Source organism: Myotis myotis, unplaced genomic scaffold, assembly GCF_014108235.1.
Source record: "Myotis myotis isolate mMyoMyo1 unplaced genomic scaffold, mMyoMyo1.p scaffold_m19_p_19, whole genome shotgun sequence".
Taxonomy (NCBI): domain Eukaryota; kingdom Metazoa; phylum Chordata; class Mammalia; order Chiroptera; family Vespertilionidae; genus Myotis; species Myotis myotis.
In genome coordinates this window covers 39,454,987-39,468,139 of record NW_023416323.1, presented here as the reverse complement: position 1 = coordinate 39,468,139, position 13,153 = coordinate 39,454,987, and the positions used below count along the sequence as shown (strand labels likewise).

At 47.1% G+C, this 13,153-nt stretch overlaps 1 protein-coding gene across 4 annotated transcripts in view; it reads left to right on the top strand.

Annotated features, from left to right (window-relative positions):
• FTO (FTO alpha-ketoglutarate dependent dioxygenase) overlaps positions 1-13,153 on the top strand; it is a 256,938-nt gene that overhangs the window by 85,966 nt on the left and 157,819 nt on the right. For all 4 annotated transcript variants that reach the window (XM_036345957.1, XM_036345955.1, XM_036345956.1 and 1 more), the window contains 2 exons: positions 6,791-6,870; positions 8,478-8,621. In XM_036345957.1, coding sequence (XP_036201850.1) covers positions 6,791-6,870; positions 8,478-8,621 — 224 coding nt within the window. The remainder of the gene's footprint in view (positions 1-6,790; positions 6,871-8,477; positions 8,622-13,153) is intronic.

Genomic DNA, 13,153 nt, shown 5'->3' with positions numbered 1-13,153 from the left:
CGGTAACAAAAGCGTGTGGGGTTCTTTGACGCTGAGGAATACGTGTTCCTGTGAACCGCGTGATCCTTTCGTTCTCGCGTGTTTCGCTCCGCCTTGCTGTCTTGGGGTCATTCTGCATCTGGGTTGGGTGGGTGGGAGTTTTCCCTTTGCCTGGAAGCCTTAACAGGCTGTCTTTGGCTCTCTACCTGTATGACTCCTAAAAGCATGAGCTGTGGGAAGGTATTTTCAGGCTTTTAATTTGATTGCATATCCCATGTTTATTCTTTGCCATAAAGACAGTGGAAGAATGACCATGAACGAAGCCTGTGGAAAAAAATGGACCCTCATGGAAGGTTTGAGCCCAGGACTAGACCAGGAACGAGTTTGACTTTTCTACACCAGTCAGCCCCTGTAGCACAAGCATGTCAAACCCGCAGCTGGCGGGCCGCATGCCTCGTTTAGGCCACGAGTTTGACACGCTTGCTGTAGCATATCTCAAGGCCAGACTATACACCCCATGATGGATGATTCATTAACCTCTTCCTGTGGAATAATTCTCCTAGGCTCAACAAACATTTAAAAATGCTTAAAAGGATATAAATGATAATCCTTGGTCAGTTTCCTGTACAGGCTTTGCCCTAAAACTCTTTCCCTATAATTGGTCCCAGCACAAACTTTTTTCCTTATCTTTGTTCACGCTGTTCCCTCCACCATGTCATGCCTTTCCCTTCACCTAGGGGTAGTATGTGTCACCTCCTTAGAGGTGACATTAAAAAAACTTAAGGCCCAGGATGGCAGGGGCACCAACCAATCAGTGAGGGTGTCCTAACTCCCCTCTGGACTGTAGTGATTGATACAGAAGTCACATCTTACCTGCTGGAGGTGAGCTTTTAGGGAGTCGCTACTATCCTATATAATAAAGATGTAATATGCAAATGGTCGTTATGTAACAACCAACCGCGTAACGACCGGATCACAGATCAGCAGGGGGGTGGGGCAGTGAGCTACAAGCAGGTGGCGGAGAGCTACAGGAGTGGGCAGGGCAGCAAGCTATGAGGGGGCGCAGGGGGAGCTACAGGAGGTTGGAGCAGCAGGTGGAGAGCTACAGGAGGGTGACAGCAAGCTACTGGCGCACCGATTCGTGTGCAGGGCTACCAGTATTACATATATTCTTGTACTGCCCACAGCATGTAGTGCCTCGTGCACAGCAGGCACTTACCACATATCGGGACAGAACATCCTTTCTTCCTCCCTGGGCATTAGTCAGAAACCATAGCCATCTTCCTCTATTGCCAACGGGAAATTAGATGGGAGAGAGGAGTGAATAAAGAGGGGAGTATGCCTGACCTGTGTTGCTCAGTGGTTGAGCGTCGACCTAGCAACGAGAAGGTCACAGTTCGATTCCCAGGCATATGCTCAGGTTGTGGGCTTGATCCCGTGTGGGGTGTGTGGGAGGCAGCCGATCCATGATTCTCTCCCGTCACTGATGTTTCTATCTCTCTCTCCCTCTCCCTTCCTCTCTCTGAAGTCAGTAAAACATCATACTTTTATTTTAAAAAAGAGGGAAGTCAAACGGTATGTGAAGGATCAGGTCTTAGAGGCTTACGTGGCTTCTTCTGTTTCACTCATCGGCTTTATTGGGAAAGGGAGGAGAGGTGATGGGTCTCATATACAAACGGGGAAAAGAAGAAAACGACCTCCTTCGGGTCGCCTGGCAGCCGGACCTTGGTCCCTTCTCCTGTCTCCATCGCCCCAGCCCCCTCTGCCCTCCTGTCTCTTGGGAAGCGTTGCAGCCAAAGTGGGATTAGCGTTCTCTTCCCACATTTAGAAAGCAGAAACGAATGATTAACCTCAAGAATCTGTTCTCTCCACAACCCAACAACAAACTAAGCATTCCAAAAAAGTTAATTAAAACACACACACACACACTCAAGAGGGGGAGCTGTGCACGCTGAGGCCATCCTCACCTCTGTCCTTGTTTTTGTGGAAGCGTTTGCACTCCCATGGAAAATTGTATTTGAGGGGAGATATGCAAATCTAATTGGAGCTTCTCTGGCCCTCAGCGATGGCTCAGTGCCATCGTTTTTATTTGGGCAATGAGCACCTCTTTTCAGAGTCTCTCTTCATTGAACATTTTCCGTTGGATCCTTCAAAAATAATGATATTTACCGTCCTATTTTTCCTTGCTAAGTACAAAAGTAGCGATATATGTCATCCAGTTAAAGACGCCATGAATTTTAAGATGTATCCAATTTCAGAGACGTTAACCAGGAAGAAAAATGTGTACCTTGGAATTGATGAACCACGGTGTGTAGTCTATGTAGAGAGTTTACAAACTGTAGGAAAGGGTAAAATGGTTAAGAAAAATACTTCATCATATCACCACCCAGAGATCCTACCAGTCATAACTTTTTAGTCTGATTCCTTCTAGTGTTTCTTTCTATATGTGAGAATATGTTTATTTCTTTTATATAATACTTTGTATCTTGTTTTTCCTTCAATATTCGTATGTCTTGGACATTTTTTTCTTATTCCGGATTCCTTGAAAACTGGGTTATTTGAAAGTGGCCTACATAGGAATCTCCTCCTTTTGGCCATTTAACTCATTCCCAGTGTTTTGATGTCATGCATAAGGCTCCAGGGAACATCTGTGTACACCTCTCTTTATCTGCACCCATGATTATTTCTTTAAAAAAATATTTTTATTGATTTCAGAGAGGAAGGGAGAGGGAGAGGGAGAGGGAGAGGGAGAGAGAGGGAGAGAGAGGGAGGGAGGGAGAGAGAGAGAGAGAGAGAGAGAGAGAGAGAAAGAAACATCAATGATGAGAGAGAATCATTGATCGGCTGCCTCCTTCCCCCCTCCTCCCCCCACTGGGGATCGAGCCCGCAACCCAGGCATGTGCCCTGACCGGGAATCGGACCTGGGACCTTTCAGTCTGCAGGCCGACGCTCTATCCACTGAGCTAAACCAGCTAGGGCCACGATTATTTCTTTAGGGAAAATTACTAGAAGTGGAATCCCTGGGTGAGGGGCGACAGGGTGGGTGTTTTAAAACCGTCCATATTATGTTGCCCGTCTTTGGCACACCTGCCTGGCCGCTTTCTTACCTCAGCAGTGCCCGGTCCTCTGCCCCAAGTGGCGACTCGTGCCAGCACCATGTCCTGAGGTCGGGTGCCCCGTAGCCCCTGGTCCTCCTGATCGTCACCTTCGGAGTTCGAGGCTGAGCGTCCACTCGCTAGATGTGTCCGGATGCCGCTCTCTCAGGTATCCAGCCACGGGCAGCTCCCATGCCCTTCTGCAGCCTCATCCCACCTCCATGCACCCAGCACATATCCCTCGCCGCTTCTAGCTCATCGGGCGCCTTCCCCTGATGTTCAGCGTGGAGAGAAGTCCCGTCTCCTTGGTATTCCGTGGAGCGTCTCCCCGGGAGCCTGGGAGGGGGGCAGGTGGAGGCCGTGTCTGTACCGACGTCTTGCCTGGAGGCTTCCCCTTTGCTTTCTCACTGGCCCTTAGATTCGGAAAATGTTCCCAGTCGTGGGTGTCTGGGGAAAATACGGTCGTAACTATTAAGACTGAGGGATGAGGATGGACAGGTGAGTGCGGATGGAAAGCTTCAGTGATCGTGCGAAGCTGGGAAGGTTGGGTTTCCCTGTTGGGCTCCTTTTGCTCAGCAGTGCCCCCGCAAAGCCCCTGATTGTGACATAAAGAAATCTGGGTCAAAGCAGCCCCGGTGACACACTGGGCGATCAAACCAAGGAAGTAAAGGCTGGGTTAAATGTAGAGGACCAACCGTCCGCGTGCGTCAGGAGGGAGGGGATCTCAGGATGAGAGATTTCAGTGTTAAAATCAAGAAAGTCCTGGGCATGAATGGGTCACCGTAGCCCTAAGTAAGCCTTTGCATCTGCGGTCTTTTTAAAAAATATATATGTATATTTACTGATTTCAGAGAGGAAGGGAGAGGGAGAGAGATAGAAACATCAATGATGAGAGAGAATCATGAATCAGCTGCCTCCTACACGCTGCACACTGGGGATCGAGCCTGCAACCCAGGCATGTGTCCTGACCGGGAATCGAACCATGACCTCCTAGTTCATAGGTCAGTGCTCAACCGCTGAGCCACACCAGCCAAGTGCATCTGTGGTCTTTTATATGTGAGATGAGATGTCGTGCTACGGTGACCGTCCGGACTTCACCCACCGATGGAGCACGCAGCGTTTACCAGCAAACCGCGGGAGCTGCTTGTCTATTTGTTTTGTCGAATCCCTTCTACAAGCTCTGATTCCACTTGAGAACGGAGTCAGCCAGTTTGTAGCTATATATTCTGAGATAACTCTGGCAAACAGACATTTTTTTTTTTTCATGTTTTCTTTCTAAAAATTATGGGTCATCTTTTAAAGTCAGGTGTGTCTTTAGTACATCCCTTGAGAAATAACCATCCATGAAGCTGGAGCCACTTTTAGAGACTTAGAGTTTTAGATAAATTAGAAGGTCATAAGTGAAAATTGCAGGGTTGTTTCTGAAAGTCACAAAGGATGAGAGACCGAGGGGAGCAATGGAGAGTTCTTTTTATTAGAGAGTTGCCAAGGATTTAAATAAAGTTCCAAGCCTCCGAGTATTACTGCGAACGTTGTGTTTGCCACGTGGCCTCCGCCAGGTCACTTGCCCCGCAGCGGAACAGAAGCACTTTACACATCTGTTCACTGAGATGATTTTTCCTCTTAAGATGTCTGTGGATCCTGGTATTTTCATTTATTGATTTAGGGAGGAAGAGAGAGAAAGAGAATGACAGAGAGAGGGAGGGGGGGAGAAAGAGAGAGAGATACATCGCTTTGTAGTTCCGCTTATTTCCACATTTATTGGTTGATTCTTGTATGGGCCCTGACGGGGGATTGAACCAGCAACCTTGGTGTATCGGGGCGACACTCTAACCTACTGAACTACCCAGCCAGGGCTTCAGCTTTAAGTGACGTTGGTAGGACATGCGTTCTGAGCCCTTTACTTTTAATCTGTACGTGTCTTTGTATTTCAGGTGAGTTTCTTATTGCCGGCAGAGAGCTGGCTCTTGTTGTTTCATCCCATCGGTCTTTTAATTGGTATGTTTAGAGCATTGTTGTTTCATGTCATTGTTGATATAGCTGGGTTCATATCTACCTTATTTGTTAATGTTTTAAATGTTGCCCTTGTTCTTTGTTCTTATTTATGTATTTAGTTTTGGCCATCATTTTCTGCCCCCCCCCCCCAAAAAAAATTCTTTTTCTGTTATCCATCTCCTGACACTCAAGTTACTGTATGTTAATCTGCTTCATATTGTCTTATAGGTCATAGATGTTCTTTCTTTCTTTCCCTTGGTTGGCTCTTTTCTCTGTATGCTTCATTTGGGGTAGTTTCTATTTCTGTGTATTCCAGTTCACTGATATTTCCTTCGTAGTGTCTAAAGTGCTATAAATCTCATTCAATGTGTTATTTTATTTCAGAAATGGTATTTTTCCTTTTTAAAAAAATAATATTTTTATTGATTTCAGAGAGGAAGGAAGAGGGAGAGAGAGAAAGAAACACCCATGATGAGAGAGAATCATGGTAGGTTGCCTCGTGCAAGTCCCCCACTGGGGATTGAGCTCACAACCCGGGCATGTGCCCTTGACCGGAATTAAACCTGGGACCTTTCAGTTCGCAGGCCGACGCTCTATCCACTGAGCCACACCGGCTAGGGCTATTTTTTCTTTTTGAAGCTTCATTTTATTTATATATAAAAGATACCTATATGAGAAAAAGATGCATCTATCTTATGTATTCTCTATCATATGCCTTTCATTTCTCTCTTAGGTTAATTTTTGAATGGATACTGGACATTGCAAATTTTAATTGCTGGGTGTCTGATTTTGTTAAATTCTTTTAAATAGTGTTAGCCTTCACTCTAATGAGTAATTTAATTATCTGGAAAAAGTTCAGATTTCTTAAGGCTTGCTGTTAAGCTGTGAGGTGCATCTCCAGCAGCCTTTGCCCTCAGCTGACATGTAAGGTGTCCAGATAAGAAGCGTCTGTTCTCTAAATGGAACGCCCGTGTTGCTGGGGAACAGTGCTGTTCACGTCTCTCCTTTGCAGTACCGGAAGTGCCGTCCCAGGTGGAGCTGGTTCCGGTTTTGCCTGACATGTGGCTTCATTCCTTAGAATACACAACTACTTGGCCATTGTTGTTTTTACCCCCGCTGCCTGTGGTTTTAGGCACATTCTCCCGCTGATGAACTCACCACCTCCTCCATCCCATAGGCTTGAGTTGTGTTCTGAGAGCCAGCGCTTTGCAACATGCCGAGCTGGTTGGTTTGTTGCCTGGAAAATTGCTAAGGGTAAACTTGATGCTTGGCTTGGGAAGAGAAAGAAGCAGATTTTTCAGATGAAAGTTACTCGACCCCAAATGGCATGAAAGAATTTCAGCCTCTTCTGAAATCATGGGTACAATCAGATCTGTCATGAGGAAGGATGAAGTTCAACCCATGCATTTTTCACTTGGTGGGGAGTGGCTCTCCTAAGACTACAAGTATGGAAGGAAACCAGACGTCGCGGTTGTTAAGGACGGTCCTGGTGTGCACCTGTCGTCCTGGGATAATTATTAATAACATCCCGTCTCACTCTTAAAAATGTCATGGTTTTGTTGGCCATTTTTTAAATAAAGAATGGTTTAAAGACTACAAAGTAATGCCGTTGTTTGAATGGTGGATTTACTGTTTACTTTGTATTTTGGTTAAATAGTATATCGTGACTAGTAAATGTGTGTGTGTGGTTTTGTTTTGAATTTTTGGTATTTTTCCTGCAGATGACCTCAATGCCACCCACCAGCACTGCGTTTTGGCTGGCTTACCACCTCGGTTTAGTTCCACCCACCGAGTGGCAGAGGTAAGCGTAAATAAAAATGTGATTCAGACTTAATTGGATGTGGCAGAAGTGGTCGAATGAGCCATTTATCATAGAACTTTGGAAGAGCGCTTGATAGGAAAATTGCTTCCATCTACCTCGACTCCAGTCTCTGTTTACTTGCTTTTTTAGCTTTGAGTTGCGTTGGATGGGTTTAGGGAGTGTATTCACGGCGTGGGATAAGTGTATTTTGCTTCTTTGGGGTTATATTTCTTGGCGAAGGTAAGTGCCCTTGGCAGGTGTTGCTAGTTGGAGGAGGCGTTCGTGCCTGTCAAGGTCAAGGGCAGGAGATGGCCAGAAGGAAGTGGGGTGGGTCTGTGTGCGTGTGCGTGTGCTAGCTGTGACTGGGCTCTGACATTTCCCTTACCTCTTGGTCAGGCTCCTGGCCATGGGGATGTCAGTGAAGGGGAGAGTGACAGAGGTGCCAGGGAATGTCTGAGCTCCCCAGGCGTGCTCATCACCCAGGCTGTACTGCTAAGTTCTGCCACCACGTGGAGTGGCTGGTGGTCAGATGACCGGACTAGTTGGGTATGGAAACTGAAGAGATGAGGAAAACCCTTAGTCATCACCCAGGGGTGCTGTGTGCTTCGTTAGGAAGGGGTCCAGAGAACAGAGGAGGAGCCCTGAAAAGGATGGGAAGTTGACCTCTTTATTATACCAAAGTGTGAGAATGGGGGCTGGGGGGGGGCGGGGGGAGTAGGGAGGAGGGGGGGAGGAGGTGGAAGGGATACAACAAAGTGGCAGGGAATACAAGACCTTTTCAGCGCAGGCCATGTGGCTCAGTGGTTGAGCATTGACCTGTGAACCAGGAGGTCATGATTCGATTCCCGGTCAGGGCACATGCCCGGGTTGTGGGCTCGATCCCCAGTAGGGGGCGTGCAGGAGGCAGCTGATCCATGATTCTCTCTCTCTCTCCCTTCCTCTCTGAAGTTTTAAATATACATTTAAAAGCCCTTTTCAGTCCTGAGACCCCACAGGCAGTGTCCTGTCTTTGGTAATCAAGCAGCTTTTCCGGGGGACTGGCCATGTTGCTCTGTGGCAGGGAGGGTGTGAGTGTCTATTTCAGTCAAGATGCGCGCACACCCTTCAAGCGCTCTTTCTCCGTTTTCTCCTTATCTTCCCATCCTCTCTCTTCCGTTCACTCGTCCTCCTAAGTATTTGACACTCAGGTCGTTTGGCTGTTGTCAGTAATGCTGTGAAGAGGAATGGTTGACCCGTTTGGTGTCCTCACGCCGCTTACCGTGTGAGAGTGGGTGTCGTGCAGAATAGAGCACAGCACCCAGCATGAGGCTTCCTGGGTGAGGGGACCCGCAGGCTTCACCATGTAGGGATGAGGGGACTTTAGGGCAGGTGAGGACAGCTACTGGGCGAGGATGCGTGATTGGGGCGGGGCGCAGGTACCTGGGGGGATTGAGTGGCTGCGCTTGAACTGGATACCGTGATGCTCTAAAGGCAGGGTTAGCAGGTGAGGCTGGTTCCTGAGTGAGTCCAGAGTGCGAAAGAGCTGGAATATCAGATTAGACTTTATTAGATTGCACTTAAATTGGTTGGGCTTTACTCGTAATCTGGATTTCTGGTTCTCTCTGCAGTGCTCGACGGGGACCCTGGATTACATCTTGCAGCGCTGCCAGCTGGCTCTGCAGAATGTCGGCGATGTGACCGATAGTGGGGGTGTCTCCCTGAAGTCCTTGGAGCCTGCAGTTTTGAAACAAGGAGAAGAAATCCACAACGAGGTGAGGGTTTTAAAGAACTGTGGAGGGTCTAGGTCCCTTCGTACGCGCAGACTCGCAAGCTAAGCTGCCATCGTTTCAGGCGAGTGTAAGACATGCAGCTCCCAGAGACAAGGGCAGTTGATTACTTACAACAACAGCCGTCTCCAGAGTATCAGCCTTTCCGTGCCAGGCCTCCAAGCCTCTGTTCCCACAGGGCAGGGCAAAGCGGGCCAGGTAGCATGTGCACGGGGAGGGATTGCATTATAGAAGGGGCAACCGAGCTGAGGGAGCCCGAGTCTTTTATAACAGGCAGTGAGCATGCCTGACCTTTGCACCAGATCAAGACTCCGTCTTTATCCTCTCAGTCTGTCAGCAAACCCGCCCTTTGTTCCGGAGGGAGGAACAATGTCTTACAAGCCCATACAGACGTCTATATAGACATCCTTGCGATGAGAACCTGAAACAAGGGGCAGCCAGGTCCTTGCCAACAACGCAGAAACACAGGAGACCCATGAAGAACAGTTTCCCAGCAAATCTGATGGGGATTGAGGGAGGAGCATAGAGCACGTGTCAGTGCCTTGCTCTCTGTTCATTAGTTCCGGTTCTGAAGTCTGTGAGACCCACAGGTCTGGATCTCATGAGTCAGTTTTGCAAACTTTACTGTTCTCATTAGTACCCTTTCAATTTCTTCTTCATCTTTGGACAGTGTGTATGTGTGTGTGTTTATCTATTTAATATGTCTTTTAAATCACCTCATCTTTACATGGATACATGTCTTTATGGAGGAAGCGTTACATTTCCACTGTAAGTGGAAAGCCAGTGTCACCAGCCAAAGGAGAAAGGGACCAGAAAAACGTAGCCAGTGAAAACAGCAGTGTCATTAAATTCCGGCAGCTGGTCTTGCCAGGAGAAGGCTCTCAGCCTAAAGTCTTCATTCTTTATGTTAAGAAGGGAAATTAGGGCACAATTTCATACATTTTCTAAAAGTCATTGAATTCTGCACTTGAAACGGGTGAATTTTATGGCAGGTAATTTACACCTCAAAACAAAACAAAACACACACAACAAAAAACCAACAACAACAACCCAACTATTAAAAAGAGAAAAGAGTTTACCAAGTGGTAGAAAATTATTGAAGATCATCATCAGCCTGAGACTTTCTTTTCAGTGTAACTGGAAGGATTGATGGAGAATTTGGATTGATGGAGAATTTGGATTGATGGAGAATTTGGATTGATGGAGAATTTGGGATACAGGAATGCTCTTATTGATTTTCCCCCCAATAAATAATAACTGAACTGTGCCAGGTACTCTTCTGGGCGCTTTAGGATAGATTGGTAAAGAAAGTAGACATTCTGGTGCAGGGAGGTGACAATAAAGATAGCACATTGGTTAGTTACTCAGTATGTTAGATATATGTAACTGCTATAAAACTCCAATCAGAGCAAGGTGATAGAGAATGAGGTAAGTGGAGAACATCCACTGAGAAGGCATCCTTTGAGCAGAGACTTGAAGGAGGTGAGGGACTGAGCCTGGTGGCTATCTGAGGAACAGCGTTTGGGAAGAGGGGAACAGCCAGTGCGAAGACAGTGTTCAGGTCTAGTTAAGGGATGGTCTGATTTGAGTGGCAGGAGTGAGGCTGTGAGTTCTAGGAGATGGGGTCCCAGAGATGGTACCTTGAAGGTTTGAAGGACCCTAGGAAGGACAGGGACTTCCCTTCTCACAGCTTGGGAAACGTTGCCATCATTTGCAGACCCCAAGGCAAAGGAATCCTGCCTTTCGGGGAAACAAGAACTGCTCCTAAGCCAAGCCAAGCCCAGGACTGACTCTTTCCTTCATGGTGCCTGGGCACTGTCCCACCTTCTCTCCCATCTGTCCTTGCCAGAGACGCTGCTGATAGCTGGAACGGTAGGCCCTGGTGACCACACGGAATTAGACTTGGGAGCAAAGTTATGTCTTTCTCCACATTCGCAGTGAAGAAAGTTTTATCTAGAAGGGTAGTTATTTCCTTCTCTAAACACCTTGCCGTTTTAGGAATTGGACTAGCAGAATGGACACCCTCGTTCCCATGCATATGGGCTATTTTCTTCCCTGTCTTCTCTGGTCTTCGTCTGTGACTCTGATGTTTTGTTATCCCCAACGGATGGGGGAAATCTATAAAATCACAGTGTTTATCTGGAATATTGTCATCTGAACACATCTGCTGCAGAAAGTGGCCGGCTGCTTTTGACATTGTATATGTTAGCGACGTGGGGCAGCGATTGATCAGAAGCCTCACTGCTCTGTGGCTAGCCTACGATTGGACGGAGGGAGAGAACCTGCATCTAAATAGCGTGCGTTCCAGTCTTCTCCACCCCCCAGTCTTTCATTCTCAAGGCCATCTCCTTACTTAGGAATTAAGTCCATATGTCCGGGCACACCGTCAGACACTCTTCTTTCTCCGGCCAAGTTGGCCTGGGATTAAGCGCTCGCAGCTCAGTCTCTGCCGTGTCCCGTTGTGAAAGCATGAAAGTCCGTAATAGCTACTCCGGGTCCTGGTGGTTTGCTTTGCCCTGTCTTAAAGGCCGGGTGCCCTTGCTGGACGAATGAGAGGGCCACAGCTTTGGTTTGATGTGCTGCAGGCTTTCGGGCTGTGTGGGCTTAGAGGTGGCTTGTTTTCCTTGTCTTAGATGGTTTCTAGCTAAGCAGTTTGGGAACTTTGGGATTGGAACCAAATCCACAAGAAGATAGATATTTTTTGCAACTTAACATGCTTAGAAAAGATTTCTGTTATAAGCAGGATTTTCCTCTGTGTTCTTTAAAATATATATATTATTATTTGTTTCAGAGAGAGAGGGAGAGAGGGATAGAAATATCAATGATGGGAGAGAATCATGGATCGGCTGCTTCCTGCCATCTGAACCTCTATTCTGGGTTCTCACCTTTGGTTTTGTGCAATGTCTACCCCACAGCTCTCCTTTCTCATTCCCAGAGTTTGGGGGTGGCGGAGGGGTAAGCGGGGGGACACAATCCAGCATTTAAAAAAAATATTTTTTTCTAACTCCAATTCTGAATCAAGAAGCTAGAATATTTTTTTCCTCCTTAATTAATTTTAAGAAAGGAGCCAGCAGCTTCTCTTGGCAGTGGGGGAACTGGTGAGGGTGGCATTTGATTACAATCCTGTAATATTTTTCTCTCCACAACATGGAGATGAAAAGGTCGGGTTGTGGAGTGGGATGAACGCATGCCAGTGGATCTGATGCCCACCAGATTGTATCTCATGGGCAGTTCTTTCCTGCCCGGATAGAGCTCTGTTGGGAGTAAGTGGCCGGCTTCGTGAGGGAGGCGTGGGCACGAATGGGCATGGAGCTTGGACATTTTCCTGTTCAGGAAACATGGCTGCGATCCTTGAAGTCCTAGGCCTTGTGCCCTGTTCACTTCCTATTCTCGGCATCTAGCCAGCGCCTGGCATGTCGTAGGTCGTGTGTTATTAACCCACTTACGCCTCACCGCAAACCTACGTGGTCATTGTTTACCGTAGTAGGGTCGTAGGAAAGAAAGGGTATTGTTAGTGTTTGTGCTGCTGTCTGTACCTGTTGTCATCTGCCCTACGTTGAAAAGTGACCATTTGTGTGGCTCCGTGGTGCTGATGTCTGCGTGCCTCCGTAGTTAGCTTTATGCTGTTTAGTCGTATGGTGGTATGGGGTAGCATTTATCACCAGCTCTTCCTGGCCCGCAGTGAACTTCATTGTTTATTTCATTTTTTACTTATTTATTTAAAATATTTTTTATTGATTTTTTTAGAGAGAGAGGAAGAAAGAGACAGAAACATCGATGAGAGAAAAACATCATCGATCAGCTGCCTCCTCCACACACGCCCCCTACTGGGGATCGAGCCCACAACCCGGACGTGTGCCCTGACCAGGAATCAAACCGGTGACTTCTTGGTTCCTGGGTTGGTGCTCAACCACTGAGCCGGCCGGGCACTTCTTTGTTTGTTTTAAATCTAAGAAACTTCAAATGGATATCTCGGCATATGTGTCTGTATTTTACTCTTCATGCTACTCTCTAAGAAAGATATCGAATAAAAGCATACTTTGATGATACCTTTCCCATCACACGTAGTGCAGGCTGCCGCACACTCTAGGACAGTGGTTCTCAACCTTCCTAATGCCGCGACCCTTTAATACAGTTCCTCATGTTGTGGTGACCCCCAACCATCAAATTATTTTCATTGCTACTTCATAACTGTAATTTTGCTACTGTTGTGAATCGTCATGTAAATATCTGATAGGCAGGATGTATTTTCATTGTTACACATTGAACATAATTAAAGCATAGTGATTAATCACAAAAACAGTATGTAATTATATATGTGTTTTCCGATGGTCTTAGGCGATCCCTGTGGAAGGGTCGTTTGACCCCCAAAGGGGTCGCGACCCACAGGTTGAGAACCGCTGCTCTAGGATCTCAGTATTTGTAGTTGTAATTGCAAATCCCTCCCCAGCCTGGGCTGGGCCGTCTCCCTGAGCATGGAGACGACCTTCCCCTGGCTTTGCAGAAACACTCCGGAG